Source organism: Piliocolobus tephrosceles, chromosome 1 (assembly GCF_002776525.5).
Source record: "Piliocolobus tephrosceles isolate RC106 chromosome 1, ASM277652v3, whole genome shotgun sequence".
NCBI lineage: Eukaryota > Metazoa > Chordata > Mammalia > Primates > Cercopithecidae > Piliocolobus > Piliocolobus tephrosceles.
In genome coordinates, this window is record NC_045434.1 from 520,000 (window position 1) to 541,701 (window position 21,702).

At 50.7% G+C, this 21,702-nt stretch overlaps 1 protein-coding gene and 2 non-coding genes across 5 annotated transcripts; 2 read left to right on the forward strand and 1 right to left on the reverse strand.

Annotated features, from left to right (window-relative positions):
- Positions 1 to 155: 155 nt before the first annotated feature.
- On the reverse strand, positions 156 to 9,663 carry ZNF692 (zinc finger protein 692). 3 transcript variants are annotated; one of them, XM_023196565.1, is made up of 12 exons: positions 9,465 to 9,663; positions 8,666 to 8,856; positions 8,366 to 8,397; positions 7,772 to 8,035; positions 7,051 to 7,099; positions 6,825 to 6,959; positions 6,259 to 6,477; positions 6,092 to 6,169; positions 5,914 to 5,992; positions 4,296 to 4,410; positions 833 to 932; positions 156 to 668 (listed from the first exon to the last, which is right to left on the reverse strand). In XM_023196565.1, exons 2-12 carry the CDS (start codon positions 8,842 to 8,844, stop codon positions 362 to 364), a joined length of 1,557 nt encoding a protein of 518 aa, XP_023052333.1. In that variant the 5' UTR covers positions 8,845 to 8,856; positions 9,465 to 9,663; the 3' UTR covers positions 156 to 361. The 3 variants fall into 3 exon arrangements, with proteins under 3 accessions (XP_023052333.1, XP_023052332.1, XP_023052334.1); XM_023196564.1 differs by having other exon boundaries at positions 6,259 to 6,480; XM_023196566.1 differs by having other exon boundaries at positions 6,259 to 6,480; positions 8,666 to 8,918; positions 9,465 to 9,634.
- Positions 9,664 to 19,989: 10,326 nt separating this feature from the next.
- Positions 19,990 to 20,095, forward strand: TRNAL-CAA. The gene is made up of 2 exons: positions 19,990 to 20,027; positions 20,050 to 20,095. It is a non-coding gene; the product is annotated as a tRNA-Leu (tRNA).
- Positions 20,096 to 20,376: 281 nt separating this feature from the next.
- Positions 20,377 to 20,448, forward strand: TRNAE-CUC. The gene has a single exon. It is a non-coding gene; the product is annotated as a tRNA-Glu (tRNA).
- Positions 20,449 to 21,702: the final 1,254 nt, after the last annotated feature.

Genomic DNA, 21,702 nt, shown 5'->3' on the forward strand with positions numbered 1-21,702 from the left:
GTCTTACTCCACAGGAAAGGGCTGCAAAGGGTCAAAGTGAGTCTGCAAAGGGTCAGCGGTGAGGGCCTGCACCTACGCTGCATTCTGGTACATGGTTTCAAAGGGATCCAGGAGTTCTGCACCTCAGGTGCCAAAACACTCGCTCTGCCCACACATGCCTGCATAAAATACTCTGTTTATTTTGTCCTTTAGGAAGACTAAAGTAGTCTAGCTCCCCTACAGCCCAGTTTTGTCCCCACCCTACACTCTTGTCGCCTTAGTTCCTGGGGACCAAGCATCTGGTGTTTCTCAAGCAGACCCTCTCCTCATTGCTCCTTTTCAGTCCCTGGAGTCTGGCTCCCCAAAGCCAAAGCTGGAGAGCTCATTGCTGAGGAAGCAGGATTGGAGCCTGAGGAGATGCAGAGGGCCTGGACCCCTCACTGGATCCCAGAGGCCCAGGGGCAGAGATGCTGGGACAGGGCTCTAGGGGACCACTGGGTGACTCTTGAGGGGCCAGGAGCAGGACTGGGTGACTTTTGCTACGGTGGGCTGCAACACTGTCTGGCTTCTCAAAGCGCTTGCCACAGAATTCGCAGGGGAAGCGCAAGGCAGCCACCGTCTCTGCATGCTTGCGCTGGTGCCAGTTCAGGGAAGCCTTCTGGCGGCAGGTAAACCCGCATATCTCACACCTGGAGTTAGGGACAGCGGAGGGAAGGAACAGACCTCAGGCCATCTTGACTTCCCTAGGGGGTTCCTCCTGCTCCCCAATGCCTAGGTGTCCTATATGCCTAGCTTCCAGACTCCACCTCCTCCCTTCTGGCCCCTGGCCCTCAGACCCCAATCCAGCACTCACTGCAGGGGTTTTTCTCCAGTGTGGATACGTCTGTGGATGACAAGGTTGCTGCTAGTGCGGAAAGACCGGGCGCAGAACTCACAGATGTAGTCCCGGGTGTCTGCAGGCATATGAGGAACACTCCAGCATCTGCCCCCACCCTGTGGCCCCTCCTTGACCCACCCCCCCCACTATCCCTCACCAGAGTGCACCAGTATCGGAGGTCAGGAGGCTCAGATTCTAATCAGTTGTTATCTGATCATGGAGCCCGTCTGGACCTCCCTTACCTGATGGGTCATGAGGTCCCTTGACCTGATGGGTCAATTAAGACATGAACCCAGCTAAAAGACCTCATTATTGTCCACCCCACCCCCTGTCCGCCAATCACACTGAAAGCAATGAACTCCCGATGCAGATGCACCACCCCACCTCAGCCTCTAGGCTGGTTCTTTCTCAAAGGAGACACATGGAATGGAGAGCTGGGTCCTTAGGTATGAACTGAAGGCCCTGGGCGGCAGCCAAGCAGAAGCTTGGAGTCCACAATGGGAATTAGGATTGAAGCTCAATGCCCAAGGACAGACTCTGGCACCTGGAATCATCCACCACCTATTCAGGCTTGCATATCCCACCTGTCCCAGACCCGCTCAGTGCCCTGTGGAACTACCTGTCCGCAGGCAGCCAGTCCCCTCCCCTCTTTTTTTCCTGAAACTGCACTCCCTGCTTGTTCCAATAGCACCTGCCTGTTGCCCATGGTCACAGTGTTGCCAGCAGCTCTCACAGGCTGCTGTGGCTTCTCTAACCCACCAAACCTCAGGGTCTACAGTGGAAAAGGCATCTCTGCTTCTCATGGTGCCCTCTGGACCACCTCTAACATCACCACCTCTCTGAAGACCCCACCATCAGACCACACAAACACACACCTGCAGCCTCTTCCTTTGGCCCCATCACTCCCCATCCACGTAACTCTAGGTTCAGCCCCTCTACTCCTATCAGCCACTGCTCCTGCTGTGGGTCAGCACTCCAGCCCTCTGTTCCCTGACCTCACTGACCTCATCGCCCACCCTCCTTAGTCACCAGTCTCAGCTCACACCCGTGCACTGCACCACTTCAGAAATTGCTATTTCTTCTAAGATACAGTGGGTTAGGGGGAGAAAAAAAGAAATTGTGATTTCAGGCCGGGCGCGGTGGCTCAAGCCTGTAATCCCAGCACTTTGGGAGGCCGAGACGGGCGGATCACGAGGTCAGGAGATCGAGACCATCCTGGCGAACACAGTGAAACCCCGTCTCTACTAAAAAATACAAAAAACTAGCCGGGCGAGGTGGCGGGCGCCTGTAGTCCCAGCTACTTGGGAGGCTGAGGCAGGAGAATGGCATGAACCTGGGAGGCGGAGCTTGCAGTGAGCTGAGATTCGGCCACTGCACTCCAGCCTGGGCGACAGAGCGAGACTCCGTCTCAAAAAAAAAGAAATTGTGATTTCAAACATCCTGGTTCCTGCCAAGGCCTCCTAGCTTGTCTTCTTGCTATGATAATCCCATGAGTCCACTGGCCCCACCATCTTCCCTCTGAGCCCCTTTCCCGCTCACCTGCATTTCCACAGCCATCTTTGTTGCCTTCTTTCATTCGCACTACCAATCTTCCTGTCCCTCTCTCCGTCCACTGTACTTGCTTGGTTAAAGCCCGACTCAGGATAAACACAACTTTTGGTCTGCTCCAAGCCTGCACGTGTGTACTGTAGGGGGCATAGTCTGCCTCTTGGCCACTCTCTTCATCTATAGTCACAAATCTTAAGGCCCCCTTCGTGCCTTACTGCATCTGAATTTCCCTCATCAGTTCACTTTTCCAACTTTCTAGAAATACAGAAGACATTTCACACCCCCTCCTTTCTCCACCAGTCTCCAACACCCCCAGCCTACCAGCCTTATTCAGCGGGGCTCGTTTCTAAAGTCGCCAAGAAACAAGAACACCCACATCTTCTGCCCACCAAATTCACTATTCAACTTGCATCTGTGCCTATATAAACAACTACTCAAAGTGTTCCCCCCGGCAGCCCTCCACGGTGCCCCTCAAGACTGACCCCTTCTCACTTGAGGTCCCTCACTCCACTCCAGCATCAGCAGCAAGCCTTTCTCTATGGAATCATTCCCATTTCTGTGCCCTGAGCCCACAGCCTTCCAGCTAAGGCTCCATTTCTCTGCCCATCTTCACAGCAAAACACAGAGTTGTCCATACTTGCTGTCTCCACTCTGCCTTGAACACACGTCTGGTCACCTGTTCTCAGCTCACATTTGGCCTGTCGCACTGGCAATCACCCCCACTTCCTCCCTGAAGCATTTTCTATACTCAGCTCCTCAGATACCACTCTCCATCTTCCTCACCACTCACCTGGCCTGCCCTCTGATGGCTGGAGTGCCATGACACTCACTTCCTCTATCTAGGGACGCTCTGGCCTCATGGCTCTAAGTACCACCCATATGCTCATGACTCACACATTTATATTTTTGTCGGACATCTTCCCTGATCTCCACATTCACATCTCCTGGATGTTTAATTAGCACGTTTCGAATCAAATTTTCCTTCCCAAGACCATTTCTCCCTTGTTTGCAGAAAAATCACATCACCTTCTGCACGGTTGCTGAGGCTGGAATCCTCCAAGTTACCCAACTCCTTCCTGCCCACTCGGCTGTAGCCAACCCATCCTTCCCACAGCAGCCCATTTGGCTCCATCTGCACACACACTGGCCTCCAGCCACTCCTCCCTGACTCAGCTGCTACCAGCAAATCCAGGCACCACCTTGCCCTCTTGCACATCTCTGCAGTCATCTCACAGTTGAGTGCCTGGTTCTGCTCATCTGAGGTCCCCCTATTCACACAGCAGCCACAATGATCTTTTAAAAAGTCAGCCACATCCCTCTACCATTCAAGACTGCGATGGCACCCATCTCACTTAAAGCAGACGTCACACTGTCCTGTGGATGGTCTCTGAGGCCTCCACCAACTCTTGTGACTTCTCTTCCTTTCTCAGCTCCTGGCCTTCCTGTTCCTGGAACATGTCACCCAGATACCACCTAAGGGCCTTCCCACAGGCGCTGTCCATAGTCTATAAGGTGCAGGTCTCCATTCCTCACTTCACTCAAGTCTTTGCTCAAAGCATCTTCTCTTTCTACAATAGCAACTCCTCATTATGCTCTCCTCCTTTCCCTTGCTTCCACATTTCTTCATAGCCCTGTATCACTAAAGTGGATATCTCAAGAGGGTTAGCGCTGCCTACTCTGTTCACTGCTGTACCCAGTACCCAGAAGAGTTTAAAACAAGCAGGTGTTCAACACACAGGGCCTGCAGGATGAGTGAGAGTCATCCCTCGGAGGGAGGTGAAGAAACCCAGAGTGGGAGCTGACAGAACCCTGTAGAGGGGGAGGTGAGGAAGAAACCCACAGAGCCCGGGGTGACGGGGCCCACAGAGGAAGGTGGAGCTCCACCACTCACCACTGTGCAGCTTCATGTGCTCCTTCAGGTGTTTCTTAAAGTTGAAGGACTTCCCACAGGCTGGCTCTGGGCAGGAGAAAGACTTCTGGTGGATGTGCTGGTACTTTTTGTGGTGCTAGAGAAGGAAGTGGGTGGTAGGGACAGAAGAGGCAAAAGGATAGCCACCTTCCACAGGGAGATCAACTGAGCTGACCCAGCAGGCATGCTCCTCTGTCCCCTTCCTGGCCCCTGTGCCCCAGCAGTTCTCCCTGTCATGGCCTGCTCATTTCCTTGAGGCTCAGTCCTCACCTACACCATGAGCCCTACACCCATCCCATCCTGACCACTCAACTCGCCTGTCACCCTGTTCTGTACTTGACTTCCATGATCTCACCTCCTTGTCACACTCTCACCCTGCAATGTTCCCTGTACAAAGTATCACTCTGGGTGACACCCCTGGTTCACCTAATCATGAATGCACTATCTGCTGCAGAGGAGAAAGCAGTTTGGGTAAGTGTGATTATCCTATTTGATGTCAATATTCACGTGCAATAGTATCTCCCCAACTGCCTGCTTTTAAATACTTCACCATGGATATTTGTATGATTTTCTTCTAAATCTGCTTTGGAAACACACACACACACACACATGCTCTCAACCTAGAACACTATTAAGGGTAACAGGCTCTTCAACCTTAACTCCTAAATATCGAAGTATTACTCTTTTCACTGGCCTAAGTTGGCATCCTCGCTCACTAAATTGCATGGGCTGTCCCCTTCTTTAGAATCTCGTTTCTCCACAGTTAAACTTCCAGGGGCTGCTTTGGTCTCCTCCATAACAGACTCCAGAAGGTCTGACATGCCCTGCTGAATGCTCTTCTCAGCCTAGAGCTTCCCTGTCTTCCTGGTCGTTCTCCCTTTTCACTTGATTCCTCTGTCCTCTTCTGTGGGCAGCACTCTCCCCGTCTTCTGCCCTCACCTCACCATCCCAGTGTCTGTGGCCCTCCCCAGCCTTGGCACCTGCTGTTCCAAGTGCTCTGGCTGACTGTAGGGATTGGATCCTTCCCCCTCTGTGCCTCCAATTTCTCAGCCAGTGAGTGAGACTGGGGACAGGACCATCTCCTAGCCCGCTTCACTCGGGGAATATCCTCTCAAGCCAGGATACGAGGCAGTCCAGGCATGGACTCTGAAGCCAGGCCACCAGGCTCAGAACCCCAGCACTAAGACACACTAGCTGAAGAGCCTTGAGCAACGCCTAACCTTTCTGTCTACAAAGTGGGAATAATATCAGCACCTAATCCATGGGGATACTGTGAGAACCAGAAGACTTCACACATGGCCAGTGCCCAGGACTGTCATCAGCACCTCCAGGGGAGCCTGATGCACGCCACTGTCATCTCTGTGTGGCCTCCATGAACAAGCAGTAGAGGGCCGTGGCTCTGTGCGCCTGAGGCATGGTTTCATCTACCAGTTGTCTGATTCAATGATTACTAATTATAGGAAAGCTCTGCATGTCCATCCTAACCCTCTGCTTCCCGGTTCTGAATCTTCCCATGCCTTAAGATCCTTTTCCTCAGTTTCTCTTTTAGCCCTTTTCCCCCACCCCAGCAGCCACACAGGCCCCAACCTGTGCCCCTCACATTCAAATACTGCCGGTTGGAGAAGATCCTTCCACAGCCAGGGAAGTCACAAGGCATCAGCTCTCTTTTGGCAGCTTTCCTGGGGAGAAGAAGGGAGAGGAGCAGGATGACTCCTGCCTGCCCTTCTCTGCCTCCCTCCTGTCGGCCCTCCCCAGAACCCCATCTCCCCAAGTCCTACCTAATTCTCTTGGGGCCAATCTGTGCAGTGTCCTCATCCCAGGCCAGGGTTGGAGCAGACTGGGCCTGACTCCCAGTGCTATGGGCAGCAAAGAGGGAGCAGAGGGCCTCGAGGGAGGGCCACATCCCAGAACGCCCCTGCCCTTTCTGTCTCAGCCATCAGGTTACCTGGCCAGGGCCTCAGTCTGCTGGGCCGCTTGAGGGGTCCTGCTGAGCTCTGGCTGCACCCCGACTTCTGCAAGTGGAGGAGCTCTGGAACCCAGCGAGGATGCTGACAAGGATGGCACAGCAAGAGGAGTGGAGAGTGCTGCAGGGGCTGGTGGTGTCTCCCCGTCTTTAGGTGTGCAGGTGACAGGGGAAGGGAGTAGTCTGGGGGCATCAGGCTCACTACTGAAAGGAGAACAAAGAGGAAGATGGCATTAACTCTCTTAGCAGTCAGCCAGCCCCAGCCCGACCCTAGCCCCTAAACTGAAAAGACCTCAAACCTGAAACAACCCTACCCCCACCCTAGGCTCCCCATTCACATCTGCTTTCAGCCCTCAATCTCCCTGCGCCTGACTTCACCCCTTTTCACTCACTCAGTTCAAAGCCTCTAGTTCTTTTTGCCTTCCCCAAAACCCACCCTTCCCTCCACACCAACAAGCTCTTCCCTCTAGTCTGCAAAGCTATGAACTGCCAGGCCAGCTGCCTCCCTCTCTTGCTCTGCTCAGCATTCTCCCTCAACCCCAACTTGCTCATCTGGGGAGGAGCTGTAGGTCCATAAGCTGGCATCACTGAGCATCTCCTCTTCATCCTCATCATCGTCCTCTTCTTCCTCACCCTCTTCCTCTCCTGGAGGTGGGAAGGTCTCTGGTGGGGGTCCCACCCTCCTGCAGGCCCAAAGAAGGCAAGTCTGAGGTCCTGCTCCCTCATCCTACCATCTATGCAATTCCGCCCTTTCCCTCCTACCCACATCCTCACCTGGGCAACCTGGCCTCTTGAGTCCTCTCATCATGCTCAGATTCCAAATCTGTAGGACAGGCAAAGTCAAAAGGGAAGGAACTCTGGACTCAAGGGATGAGGACATGTAAAGTTCTAAGGTCTTAAGTGATGGGAGACTCCTCTTTTTTTTTTTTTTTTTAATAGAGATGGGGTCTGTGTTGCCCAGGCTGATCTCAAACTCCTGGGCTCAAGCAATCCTCTTGCCTCAGCCTCCCAGAGTGCTAGGACTATAGGTGTGAACCACTGCACCCAGGCAGAGACTCTTGAGGAGGAGGGAGCAGAGGCTATTGGAGTAGGAGGGGTTGTTCTGTTTCAGAAATGATATTTACACAGTTCACAAAACTATACAGTCAAAAATCTCCTTTCCAATACTGTCCCCCATTGCCTACTTCTTCCCACAGGCAACCTGGTTTCCTATGTGCCTTCCAGAGATATGTTATACATTCACAAGTACTTACACACACACACACACACACACTCATTTTCCCCCATTTGTATTTTTCACCAATGATAGCATACCATACACTGTATTTTGTTCTGCTTTTCGTGCCCAACAATGTATTTGATGATATATTTCTTTGTCAACATAGAGTTTTTCCATTGAAAAAGGATGATTTTTAGAGAACAGGGTTCTGAGCTACAGAAAATGGGAAACCTCTTTCCTCCCTTTTCTCCACAACTCTACTTTTTCCCAGCCTACCTGCAAGCTCCTGCCCACTCGTGGCCTCGGAACACCAACTTCTCCGGGTAGTATGTGGAAGGGAGGCTGGCTTGGGTGCCTCTGAAGGTGTGGGGCTCAAAGAGGGTCCCCAGGAGAAGGTATGGCCTGCTGAGCACTCCCACACAAGCCCCCCATCTTGGCCGCCAGGCCCCCGAAGGCCGGGCACCAGGCTGCACTCTCGGCTGTGGGCATGAGACAAGAGCACCAAATACTGCAGATGTTTTGGAGGCAAAGGCTCAGGACCTGGAGGGATGGGGGAAGCAGTCAGGCTGAACTGGGAAGTCTCCTCCTCTCACCCTGGAGAGCCATACCCAGGGAGCCCTGCTCCCTCAAACCCCAGGTCAACCTCAGCCACAGTCCAATTTATCATTCTTCAGAACCTAGACACGCTAGATCCTGAGACATTGCTCCCTTCCCCACCCAGAGGTTGCTCCCATCAAACTACCCCGTGCTCCCCAACTCACCCCACCCTTCCCAAACTCACTCAGGGCTCCCTTTGAAAGGAGGGTGTTTCTGGGTCACCCTGTGGCCCCTCTTCCCTCTGGCTCTCACCCCCTGCCATCCCCTACCTACCTGCACACAGGACACAGCCTGAAGAAGTGTACCTGCCAGCAGGAGAAGAGGCAGGTCAGGACTCAGGTGGCCAGCCACCCTCCGCCCTGGGCACTCACACATGTAAGGGGCCAGCCCTAAGGGCCGCTATTCGCTGAGACCATGAGGAGGGGAGCAGGACCCTGGGAGGCCACAAGTCACACAGGCCGTCCTAGTAAAGTGAGAAACCTGAGGGTGGAAAAGAGCAGCAGGACAGGCCCTGGAGAGGAGGCTAGGGGCTGCCCGGGTACCCTCCCCCAAGCCCCTCTCCCGGCCCCTAACCGGTCCAACAGGAACTTGGCGAGCTGCGAGTGCAGGGAGAAGCCCAGCCGCTCCTTGAGGAGGCACCACTGCTCCATGTGGCCGCCCAGGCGGATGCGGCACTTGCTGCGGCGCGCGTCCAGCTGCCGCCGCCTCTCCCGCCGCCTGCAGGACACGTCCACCGCCGGGGAGGAAGCCATGTGCACCAGAGGCTGGAGGGTGGAAGATGTCTTCAGCGCCCAGCCGATCTTGGGGGTCGAGGACCCGGCTCCACCTGTCGTTAGGGCCTCAGTTTCCTCATCAGTGAGGAAGACTCACTAATCTATGCAATTCCGGGGCAAGACTAAACTATTTCAACAGCAGTGGCAGGTGTGGAGCCAAACCCCGTCCTTCTGTGATACAGGGTGTGGAAGCTCAGCGCTACCATGTGGGTGTCGTCGGGGGGCAGGCAGACACAAGCAGTCAGAACAAAGGCCTGCGCCCTCCAGTCCACTGAAGTGGAGCTGTGGGGAAGGGGCGAGAGACTTTCACGGGAAATTTCAACTGGGCTGGGGGAGTCCACACATTTCACCTTGAAGAGGGCAGCGGCCTTTACTGCTTTATAGGGGAAGGAAAGGTCGTGTCCTGGCGTGCAGCTGGGGGCGCTCTTCATCGTTGGGTCGAGTGACGGTGGGGCAGGGGTCAGAGGTCTGGAGGGCGCCCCCCACCCCGTCTTGGGCACCCCCACTTAATGCTGGCAGTGAGTTGAGCGGACCAATCCCAATGGCAGCTCCCAGGTTGCCCAGAACCCCGTCGCGACCCACCCCCACTCCGACCTTACCTGTGAGCCCCCACGCGCCCTCACCCCGACTGCGCCTGCGCCTGCGCCTCCCCGGCCAGGCGAGCAGGCCCGGAGCTGCTGGAAGATAGGGGCCCACCTCGCGCGCGCAGCGTTTCTCTTTTAAGAAGAAACGGTGCTTCTCGGCGTCTGCTGCGGTATCCCGGAACTGAGGCCCGCGCCCCAGAGGGAGGGGCGAGTCGGAGGCCGACGGCGTGCGCCTGCGCACTGGGTGTCCCGCGCAACGCCTGCCGGGAACCGTGGCTTCCCGATTCGAGTGCCCCGCGCGTGTCACGGAGCCCCGCGGCAATTGTGGTTGCGTCGCTTCTGTGGTGAGCGTCTGCGCTTGGTGACCAAAGGTTTGAGGGAAAGTGGAAGAGACAGGGTCAGGCCTCCTGTGCTCCAGCCCCAGCCCATCCGGCCTGTCTGGGGACGTTGCCTCTTCTCTTGTTCCCGTTTTGTATTCGCCTTCCATTTCCCCCTCACAGTTGCCACCCGCAAACGTGATGCAGAACCAGTCACTTTGAAAGCCAGCTAGAGCCCTCTGGACCGCAGAGTCCCACAGTCACAGCCCACTTCTATTAGCATCAGAATTCCTCCTAAAAGTCGCCTACATTCTCTGTGGACTCTCACTTCCCATCCTCTTCTCTTCAAATGGCTCTGATGGAGCTTTCCTCCCCGCCCAGCCACTGCAGTGGCGCTTCACAGGGTCACTTGCGACGGTCATCTTGCTACATAGCAGCTGTCAGTTCTGTTCGCCTCCCGCCCTAGAAAGAGCGCGACTGTGTAGCTCGCGTCTTCCTCATCCTTATGGCTCCCTCTACATTTTTTGGCCCCCGTTTTACTTCTGTGACTTCCTATGCTCCTGGTTTCCCACCCTCCTCACTGGCTCCCTCTTTCCTTTTTTTGGATCCATTCCGTCTGTTCTGCCAAAAGATGAAGTGTGCCCTGGCTCAGGCCTTGAACCAGATCTTATCTCGTCTGCAGATGTTCTCTTGGGTGATCTAATTAGTTCCATGGATTTAAATACACGATGGCTCCTAGCCTAGCCTTCTTTCAACTCCAGACGTATATCTTACTGCCCACTTGACTTCCCTGTGTTAACTGAGCTAACACATGTAAAGAATTTAGGACAGTGCCTGGCATGTAGAGAGCACTGACACATGATAGCTGATATTTTCTCCAACATAAATATGGCAAACATGTAACAATAACGCCTGTACTCTCCACCATGTCAGTAAACGATGTCATCATCCACGCCCTTGCTCAGAAAAAAAAAGGGAATCAGTCTTGATTATTTGCCTTTGATGACACCTAAACTATATACATCAGCAAATCTTGTTGGTCCTGTCTCCAAAAATTTATCTTAAATCCAATCACTTCCAACCCTCTCAATTGCTAAAACCCTACTTCAAGCCACTGGTATTAATTTTCTGTAATTGTAATAAATTGTGTTGTTTTCAGCCACAAACTTGCTCCCTTTAGGCAGATTTATTTTCTCATGGTTCTGGAGGCCAAAAATCCAGATCAAGTCATCAGCAGGGCCATGGGCCATATAAGGGCTCTAGAGGAGAACCCTTTCCTTGCTTCTTCTGGCCTCTAATGGTGGCCAGCATTCTCTGACTTGTGGCCACATCACTCCAATCTCTGTCTCTGAGGTCACGTTGCCTCCTTCTGTGCCAAATCTCCCTCTGCTTCTCTCTTACAAGGATGCTTGTGAATGCATTTAGAGTCCATCCTTATAATCCAAATAATCACTTCATCTCAGTATCCTAAAGCAATTACTTCTGTAAAGTGTTTGCCATATAAAGTAATTGGCTGCACATGGTGGCTCACGCCTGTAATCCCAGCACTTAGGGAGGCCGAGGCAGGTGGATCACTTGAGGTCAGGAGTTCGAGAGGTGCCTGGCCAACATGGTGAAACCCTGTCTCTACTAAAAATACAAAAAAAAAAAAAATTAGCTGGGCATGGTGGCATGGGCCTGTAATCCCAGCTCGGGAGGCTGAGGCAGGAGAATTGCTTGAACCCGGGAGGAGGAGGTTGCAGTGAACCGAAATTGTGCTACTGCACACCAGCATGAGTGACAGAGCAAGACTCCATCTAAAATAAAATAAAAGTAATCTCCACATGTTCTGGGGATTAGGACACAGATATCTTTTCCAGGACTGTTTTTAAGCCTACGATACCACTATCATCTCACCTGGTCTATGGCTACATCTTCCGAATGGATCTGCCTCCTACTTTAACTTGTACCCTCACAAAGCAGGGATGATTTCCTCAAAGATCAAATCTTTTGCTTCAAATCTGTAAGTGGTCTCCAGTGCAATCCAAAACCCTTATCGTGGCCTCAAGGCCCAACTTAATCTGGCCCTTGGCTGCTTCTCTGGCATCATCCCCCAACTTTTCCCACTTTGCCCTCCCACCTTTTTGCTATTTCTCAAGTGTGCCAAGTATGCTGGAGGGAGTTCTTTTGTCTCTGCAGCACTCATTTCTCCCCACAGCCCCCGCCCCGTCCCCCAGCCCACCACCCAACTCTTCATCTGTTTGCTCTCTTATTGTGATGTGAATCTCTATATAAGATCACCCACTCAGCTATGAAATCCCTCATTCAGAAAGCTCCCTTTCCTCAGTCATGCTCTACTTCACTGTGCCCTATTGTATCTTCTTTGTGGCACTTACTTTCTGAAATCATCTCAGGGACTTGTCTGTGTGTTTGTTATTGGTATACGATGATTGTTGACTAGCCCAGCCTTCTCCTCTGCAGCCTAAATATCTCAGATGACATGGTGTCCAAACATGAACACCTTTAGGATGAGCCCAGTGTGTCCTGTGCATATTCCTTTTGATGTGTGGTATCAGTGACTCAACCTACTTGTCTGACTAGTGTAAGGTAGGAAAGAAGATGTCCCAGCTACTTTACTCATTAATGAAAGTGTAACTTTTACATCAAAAGAGCAGGACTCCATTGAGAACAAACCTTATCCTTTCCTCAAGGTCCGTAAAAGATATCTGCAAAATCCTTGTGATTTCATCAAAGGGAATGAAAGGTCTTATAACTCTTGGTTACTCTTAGAATGTTGGGTCTCACTTTGAGGTCCAAGAACATTCTTGGTTCTCTTGGTTTGATCTTGTTTAAAATAATAAAATGAAACTACTGCCAATGCCCAGCTCTTCAATAACCCTCTCCAAATAAATCTCTCAGCCTCTCTTTAATTTCTTATATCATCTAGGTAAGGAATGAGCCAACTCTCTCAAAAGCAGTCACCAGCCCCTTCCTTTGTAAGTGCTGCAAAGGAGTGCTAACATTCTAAGGAGGGGTTCTCTGTAAACATTGGTTCTCTACCTTTAGTGACCTCATTGCAGTCTGAGACCTTGAATTCCATCTTAGCATCCCATTACAAAGGCTAAGATTAAATGCAAGCTATTGGTAATGTTGTCACCGTTGAGCTATACAGTTTGCAGACTGCTGAAACTGCCAGTTCTTTTATACACATCAAAGGCTCCATGTGGAGGACCCATTTATCTTCATAACATTTATTTTTCCTGGACTACGCATGGCACCATAGCGCTCTTCTTATCTCCTGTCTTGGCATAGCCAAATCTAATATTGCTGTACCCTCTGAACTTTTAGTATCTTCTCTCCAAAGAGAAAAACTACTTTCCGTTCCCCGGGGCCAAGGAGGAATGAGCCAAACTGCTACAGAAGTTGAGTCAACCCACTGCCCTCAAATCCTGAGACGTATTCCCAGTGGGAAAAGGAACACTCCTTCAGGACTTTGTGCCCCAAATTCCACGAGACCCACAGACACCCTCCGCCCAGCCCAGGCTCCAAGTATTTGCATGAATTCTCTCTTTCTCAGCTCTCAGTGACTGGTGTCTTCATCCTCCAACCAGTCATCATTGCTGGGAGTGCAATTCCGTTTCTCCTGAGCCCCTGACAACTGAAGGGTGATGCCTGTATCCTGAGTCTGATCCCGCCCCAGTGCGGCGGACCTGGGCCCTCTGTGATGCGGTGTGGCCCAGGTAGGGCGGGGTGGTATGTAAGAGATGCCCTTGCCCTTGCTCCTGGCTGGCCCAGCTGCCTGGGTTGGTGCTGTTAGCTTTGGCTCCGGGCCGGAGGGCAGACGACATGAAGGAGGAGGAAGCCAGCCGCCAAGAGACTGGCCGTGGGCAATTCGGCGTCTGCAGGGGTGCAAGACGCCGGCCGCGGAGCGACACGTTGCTCCTGGTGCTGAAGCAGCAACTGCGCCCCTCGCTGTGGTTGTGCTGATGGCAGTAGCAGCCCGTCTAGAGTGGCCACTGCCGTGATGCTGGCTGCGGTGGGGGAGGCGGCCGGCTCCAGGAAGCAAGTGGGAGCCAGGTACAGGCAGAAGCCCCGCCCGCTCCTGAGTTGACTGGGTGGGAGCTTGGCGCGACTGGGTGGGAGCTTGGCGCTCCTGGGTGCAGCTGCTGCCGCCCTGCTGTGGCTGCGGACCCAGGCCTCCCTGTGCTCTTGGGGGCCAAAAGCAGCCAGGAGCCCCGCCCTCCCAGGCAGAGCTACTGCGGCTCAAGCTGTGGCTGCAGACCCAGGCATCTCTTCACCCTCCCGGGGCGGCCCCTCTGCCCGCGCGGGCTCAGAAATGCCTGGTTGTGCTGCCTGGTCTCTCCCCGTTCCTGGTGCCTGCTCCACGGGCTCTGAAATTCTTGCTCCCACTGCCTGGCTGCTCCCCGCTCCCAGTGCCCAGTCTGATCTCAGAGCAAAGTTGAGGCCAAGGCCGGCGCTACTGCAACCCGGCCAGGTGTGCACACACTCGGGCAGCGCTGACATGCCAGCCCCCTGCTGCCTCGGCCCCTTCTGGACTTTGGGCGCCAATGAACACAGGAGGGAGGCCGAGATGAGGGCTGAGGGCAAACCAGCATTGACCTGCAGGTGCCCCTCAGCACGAACAGCCTGGGTGCTCTAATGTTGTTCCTTGTGTTTTACTTCTAACTGCCCTTCCTCCTCCCTTGACTCTCTCATTGCATAATTTTGCCCCCTCTTTCTCTCCTTCATCTTCTCCCCTTTTTCTTGCCTCATCTCATTTCCTCCCTCTGTACCTAAAACGTTTTGCATTTGGGCTAAAAAATGAACCCAACCATTTCTCTTCAGCCATCTTCCAGCATTAAGCTTCTAATACAGAAGAGTTTGTGAGCTACCAACAATTTGAAGACATTTCTTCTAGCTGTACTCCTGCTGCATTCCCCTCCTGTTTAATCCGCTCACCAGACTATTTTTGGGTTGTTCCCTTGCTCTCTCTCCATGCTTCCACCCACCAGGACCTGGTAGATCTTACCCTCCTCACACTGCTCATTCAGCTGGTTAGAAATGAAGCCCTTCCCACTAGTGAGAACTGGGAAACATGGTTGGGACTAAAGAATTCTCTGTCTCTCCTTTCCTCATTGTTAGTCTTCAGTTCACTGTCTCCAGGAGCACCTAAAACAGCTCGTGACTAAACATCCCATTTGGAGCCCTGAGCAGAGACTGTGATCCACTAGATTAGGGCCTTGGGCTTCAAGCCTATATTTATTTCAAGCCTTTGGACTATATTTAGACTTTCTGGGTACTCATGCAGAGGCTAACTACACCATGCTTCTTCCCCTAGGCCAGACCATAATGAAAGATGCTTTACCTTGAAAACTAAATGGACAGGACTTGATCACAAAGCATCACCTCTGCCCTGGACTCCAGAGGATTGTTCCTCACTGCTTACTTGACATATCTATTAGGTATCTCAAACTGGAAGGTCTGAAACTGAACTCTCTCTCCTCCATAAGCTGCCTCCCCTTAGGCTTCCCTTTGTCAGTAACTGATGAGGTTTTTCCTTCTATTGCTCAGGCCAAAAAAATCCTTTTTGTGGCTCATTTACTTCTTGCACATCAACAAATCCTATTAGCTCTACCTGCAGAATACACCCAGAATTCAAATCTTGCTCACCACCCGGCCTGCTTCCATCCAGTTCAGACCAATGTGGCTTGCAGCACCTCTCAACTGTTCTCTCTGCTTTACTCTTGTATTCTGTAGTCTACCCTCCACACAGCAGCCAGAGGATCCTTTTTGTTTTTCTTTCTTGAGACAGTATCTTGTTCCATCACTGAGGCTGGAATGCAGTGGCACAATCACAGCTCACTGCATCCTTGAAGTCCTGGCTCAAGCAATCCTCCCATGTCAACCTCCCAAGTAGCTGAGACTACAGGTATGTGCCAACATGCCCAGCAAATTCTGTAAATTTTTTGTAGAGATGGCCTCCCGCTATGTTGTCCAGGCTGGTCTCAAACTCCTGGCACAAGTGATCCTCCCTCCTTGGCCTCCCAAAGCTTTGGGATTACAGGCATGAGTCAGGATTACAGGCATGAGCCACCATAACCAGCCCAGGGGATCCTTGAAAAGCAGGAAAGATCTTATCACACAGCTCAAAACCTTCCTTTTCGCTCACTGTCAATCCAAAGGCTAGCACCAGGCCCTCTCACTCAGTGTCAGCATATTGTCTGTTTTGCATTCCTTGTTGGCATTTTCTTCTGCTCTTCTCTTTCCCTGGAGCCCTCTTCCCTCAGATACTTTATCTAGTCACTCCTTGACTCTTGAAATTTCTGCTCAAATGCCACATACTGAGAGACCTTCTGAACCACTTGCATCTCTCCCTAACCTCTTTCTATGCATTATTTTTCTCAACAGTACATATCACTACCCATCACTACCACCAAATAATTATTTTATTTATTCTAGGTCTTTCTGCTGGAATCTGAGCATCTTGAGGACAGATAATTTGTTTTATTCTCTGCAGCATCCCTGGTCCATGGGGCTCAGCTAGAGCACGGGAGTTTTCTGGGCAAGGCAAAAGGAACAAAGACAGATCAAGCACCTTTAGGAAAAGGCACCAAGCTTGCTGGGGCGTATGGGAGACAGAGAGGTGAGGTCAGGCTGGCCGGAAAGGTCTGAAGGCCAAATAGGCCACCAGAAGCATTAGGATATGAGGGTAATAGAAAACAACCCTCCTCCATTTTTCACTTTCTCCCTTCAGACAGGACTCCAAAGTGATAAAAAATTGACCACCTTAGGGATAGAACAAGATGACAGAAAAGGATTCTCCATTTCTTTCTTTCTTTCTTTCTTTTTTTTTTTTTTTGAGACAGAGTCTTGCTCTGTCACCCAGGCTTGCATACAATGCTGCGATCTTGGCTCACTGCAACCTCTACCTCCCGGGTTCAAGCAATTCTCCTGACTCAGCCTCCCAAGTAGCTGGGATTACAGGCCCGTGCCATCATACCCAGCTAATTTTTTGTGTTTTTAATAAAGATAGGGTTTCACCATGTTGGTCAGGCTGGTCTCAAACTCCCGACCTCAGGTGATTCCCCCTGCCTCAGCCTCCCAAAGTGCTGGGATTACGGGCATGAGCCACCATGCCCGGTCCAGGATTCTCCATTTCCTATCCTCCTGTAGATACATCAATTTGAACTACTATTCACAGATGAAAATATTTTCACAAGAAGTAAGGAAACCATGGCCCAACATGGTGGCTCATGCCTGTAATCCTAGCAGTTTGGGAGGCCGAGGCAGGAGGAATCACCTGAGGTCGGGAGTTCGAGACAAGCCTGATCAACGTGGAGAAATCCTGTCTCCACTAAAAATAAAAATTAACCAGTGTAGGTGGCACATGCCTGTAATCCCAGCTACTTGGGAGGCTGAGGCAGGAGAATTGCTTGAACCCGGGAGGCGGAGGTGGCAGTGAGCCAAGATTGCACCATTGCACTCCAACCTGGGCAACAAGAGTAAAACTCTGCCTCAAAAAAAAAGGAAACCAGACGAGAGACCACAGACCACAGCACCTGGATATAGCAAAGAAATAAGAAGAGCGGCATTGGCCGCGCATGGTGGCTCATGCCTGTAATCTGAGCACTTTGGAAGGCTGAGGTAGGTGGATTGGTTGAGTTCAGGAGACCCCATGTCTACAAAAAATATACAAAAATTATCTAGGTGTGGTGGTGTGCACCTGTAGTTCCAGCTACTCAAAGGGTTGAAGTGGGAGGATGGCTTGAGCCTGGGAGGCAAAGGTGTGGTGAGTCAAGATGCCAGGATTGCACCACTGTACTCCAGCCTGGGTGAAAGAGCCAGACACTGTCAAAACAAACAAACAAACAAAAAACACAAAAAGGAAGAGGGGCATCGAAGATGGTAGGAAGGACAGTTTTACATTTGCCTACATCACCCGTTCTTCAACCTCAAGCACACTGTTGGTGGGAATGTAAATTAGTACAGCTATTATAGAAAACAATATGGAAGCTCCTCCTAAAACTTAAACAAAATTACCATATGATCCAGCACTCCCACTACTGGGTATATATCCAAAGTAATTGAAATCATCATGTTGAAGAGATGCCTCCACTGTCATGTTTATTGCAGCATTATTCACATGGGTAAGATATGGAAATAACCATAATAGCCATCAATCCCTTTGTGGGATTGTTTCCATCAGTATGTGCACCTTTATTAATTTTTATTGACTTCGCTATTTTGCAGCTTGGTAGGGAGGTAGAGGTTAACTTTCAGAAAACTAATAGTAAGGAAAATGGTTTCTGCCTGAGAGCAAGACCAAGGATAGCAATACAAATAAAATTTGTCAAGAGACACAACTGATTTATCTCTGGCAAAGTAAAGATAACCCTGAAGTAGAAATCCCAACTTCCAATATCACAGTTTATTACTCAGGATATTAACCCAACTTTAATCTGTTAGCAACCTCTTTTCAGCCTTCATTTGGCTGAATTATTATTTTAAAAGTCTCTTGAAATTCTCCTTTTAATTAGTTGTAACATTGATAACATTGTATAGGTCACTGACAAAGACCTTCCTTGACCAAATTTTAGTCAGGCTCCTCTGATTCCTCTTTTTGATTAGGCCTCCACCTTGGCCCCTATCCTGTCTTTGGCCTGTAAAGTCTAGTCTTAGCAAACAGTCCTGCTATTCAGTTTAGTGTGAATTCCGCCAGCCTTGATATTGATCAAGTTACTCATTTCTCACCTTTGAATTTCTCACCTTTGATGTCTAAGTCTTTGGCCTCCATTAAGTAAGAATCTTTTAAGGCCTGTTTAGCATACAGCCCTTACTCCTATTAGTAATTTTTCCTCCCTCCCTTCCTTCCTTCTTTCCTTCCCCCTACCCTTAATGTCTTCTATTAGTAATTTTCTTTCTTTGAAAGTGAGCTTGATCATAGCTCACTGAAGTCTCAAATTCCTGGGCAGAAGCGATCCTCCTGCCTAGGCCTCCCAAAGTACTGGGATTACAGGCCTGAGCTGCCCCACTTGGCCCATTCTCTTAGTAATTTTCCATCCACTGATACCCCCACACTCTGCTCCTTGGCTTTAAATTTCTAGCTGTCTTTGTTGATTTGGAGTTGAGCCCAATCTCTCACCCCTATGTAATAGTCTGAATAAAATTCTCCCTTGCTGTTTGAACGAGTATCAGAATAATTTTTCTCTTTAAAATTATTATCTTTCATCATTAGTTAATGGAATAAAATCTTGACACATGTGGATTTTATATTTGCATGACATATATTTTACTTTTTGAAAAATATTTTAGCAAAAGTCAGTTTAGTGAGGCCTTACTTAACTGCCCAGTCTAAAAATAGAACGTCTCCACCCCTTCGTTGCTTTTGTTTTTTCCTCACTCTGTACATGTGATTGTGCTGGTTATCTCCTTCACTAGCAAGTCAGCTCACCAAGTTGGGGCTTTGTCTATTTACCGTTGTGTTCGCAGTGGACACTCGGTGTTAAGATTCAAGGAACGAATGCCTGGATGAGTGGTATCCGGGCTCACAGGTAACCTCACAGCCAACCGGGAGGACCCTGCCGGAGCTGCTCTGCAGTGCGAGTCCCGGGCCGTCCCACTGGACTCTGAAGCCCTGTTCACTGCTGTGTAAACGCAGCCTGACTGCCCTCACCTCAGCCCAGACCCGCCAGGCTCCTCCGACCTGGGACTTCCCGATCCCGCCCTTATCGCCAACCGTATCTGTGTGGTTTCCTGGAGGAAGCGCGGTGGACCTTGAGGGGAGGGTATGCGCAGGAACAATCAAGCAGAAAGCCGCTATCATAATGATGATAATGCAGACAAACAAAAGCATCCATCTGTCACTTCGTGGCAACCGTTTTTCCAACTACTTTCCAAGTAGTAACTACTTGTCAGACACTTTCGCCAGCGAGGGCCGGAATGTGAGGCGGAAGCTGGTGCTTTGCCTTTCTCAGGCATTGTCCTGCATTTGCGGGGCCAGGCGCTGGCATACGGTCACTAACCCCCGGTCGTTAGCTTCGATTCCCGGCCTGGGAGAGCGCTATGGGCCACACCCGGCTGCGTTGCAGTCGCGGCTTTCTCCAGAGCTCCGCCGCCAACAGGAAGCGCTGAAAAGTCGCGACCAGTCAGCTGGAGTCCCGCGGCCCCAACACGGATGTGACGCGACAGGCCGACATCAGTGAACGCAATTACGAGAGTAAGTGACAGGCGCCTCGCTTCCGAGTGTCAGGATGGCCGAGTGGTCTAAGGCGCCAGACTCAAGGTGAGAACCTTGCCTGCGGGCGTTCTGGTCTCCGGATGGAGGCGTGGGTTCGAATCCCACTTCTGACACATTCGTTTTAATAGTATTTTATTCCCTTGAAGAAACTCCAGAATTTTCCCTGAGTCTGTTGGTATTTTATTGTCTTCTCCAGGACGAAGGTTACAACTCATCTTTGCTGCCTAGTTTTCCCTATCTGCCGCAGCGCGGGGGTATTACCAAGGATAGCAAAGCGCGGGCAGCATATTCCCAAATATCGCGAGAAAACCGCGTCCAATCGTATGGCTCTATAAGATACACGTCACAGGATATTTATTTAGTATAGACTGTTGCTAAGCCACTTACCATAGCTTCCCTGGTGGTCTAGTGGTTAGGATTCGGCGCTCTCACCGCCGCGGCCCGGGTTCGATTCCCGGTCAGGGAAAGAAAGCTTTTTAAAATTGTTCCTGGTGGACCAGGGCTAACCCATAGGCAATGCTCCTTTATGAGCGCAGTCTATGTAGTCAATGTCATACTCATGCATATCTTAAGAACGGAGAAAGAATGCCAGCAGCACAAAATGATCCAGAAAGATAGCTCTGGGAATGCCAAAAATGGCTGGTCTTAAAATTATGTCACAGGCTTCAAAAAGTCTCTCTAGGTGTCCAAAGGGGCGGGTCAGAGCCGGTCCTAGCTCCTTAACGACGCTTGGGTAATTGTCGCTATGGAAAGAGATTAGGTGCTTCTTCCTCACCCCAGCATCTGTCTTTTCATTTTTTAAGTAAGTAAAGATAATGAAATAATGCCACAACCAACCCTGGTTTCTCTTTACCTGTTAATATTTTGTCACATCTCTCCTCTCTCTCTCTTGCAAGGTAGATAGATCGGTAGATAGATAGATAGATATAGATAGATGATAGATCCGTCGATAGATAGAGAGATGAGAGAGAGAGAGAGAGAGAGAGCGCTTCCCTATTCCATTTGGAAGTTGAGATGTATATGGCTGGAGGCGGTGGCTCAAACCTGTAATCCCAGCACTTTGGGAGGCCGAGACGGGCGGATCACGAGGTCAGGAGATCGAGACCATCCTGGCTGACAGGGTGAAACCCCGTCTCTACTAAAAATACAATTAGCCGGGCGTGGTGGTGGCTCCTGTAGTCCTAGCTACTCGGGAGGTTGAGGCAGGAGAATGGCGTGAACCCGGGAGGCGGAGCTTGCAGTGCTCGGAGATCGTGCCACTGCTCTCCCAGCGACAGTGCGAGACTCCGTCTCAAAAAAATAAAAAAGTTGAGATCTGTGAAACTTCCCCCCCAACTTGCAAGTCGCAGATATGACATTATTCCATGTCACACCTAAGAAAATTGACATTAACATGCTATCAATGCTAGTCTACATTCTAATTTTCCCCAATTGGTCTTAAAATGTATTTTATAGATGCTTTTAGTTTTTATTCTAAGTTTTTTATTGCCCATTTTTTAAAATTTGGGAAGCCTGTGAAAATTATTTTAATAATTAAAAACTCCTAAATCACATTTAAGTTCTATATTCTTAACATTTTGTAATATTATGAGCCTATACTCCTAATTTGTTACTGTTTTCCGAAGTTTTATTTCTCTCTGGGTACCTTTTTCAGATCTCCAGGCAAAGGCTGTGTTATCATACACTCTACACGATCAGACAGAACCAGGTCCATGCACGT

Bases quoted from the DNA above. Each gene is read 5' to 3' on its own strand.
- ZNF692 (XM_023196564.1), bottom strand. From the start codon at position 8,844: ATGGCTTCCTCCCCGGCGGTGGACGTGTCCTGCAGGCGGCGGGAGAGG. The intron at 8,398-8,665 runs GTTAGGGGCCGG...TCCTGCTGGCAG, and splicing joins GCCAAGTTCCTGTTGGACCG to GTACACTTCTTCAGGCTGTG. The intron at 6,960-7,050 runs GTGAGGATGTGG...TTGGGCCTGCAG, and splicing joins CAAGAGGCCAGGTTGCCCAG to GAGGGTGGGACCCCCACCAG.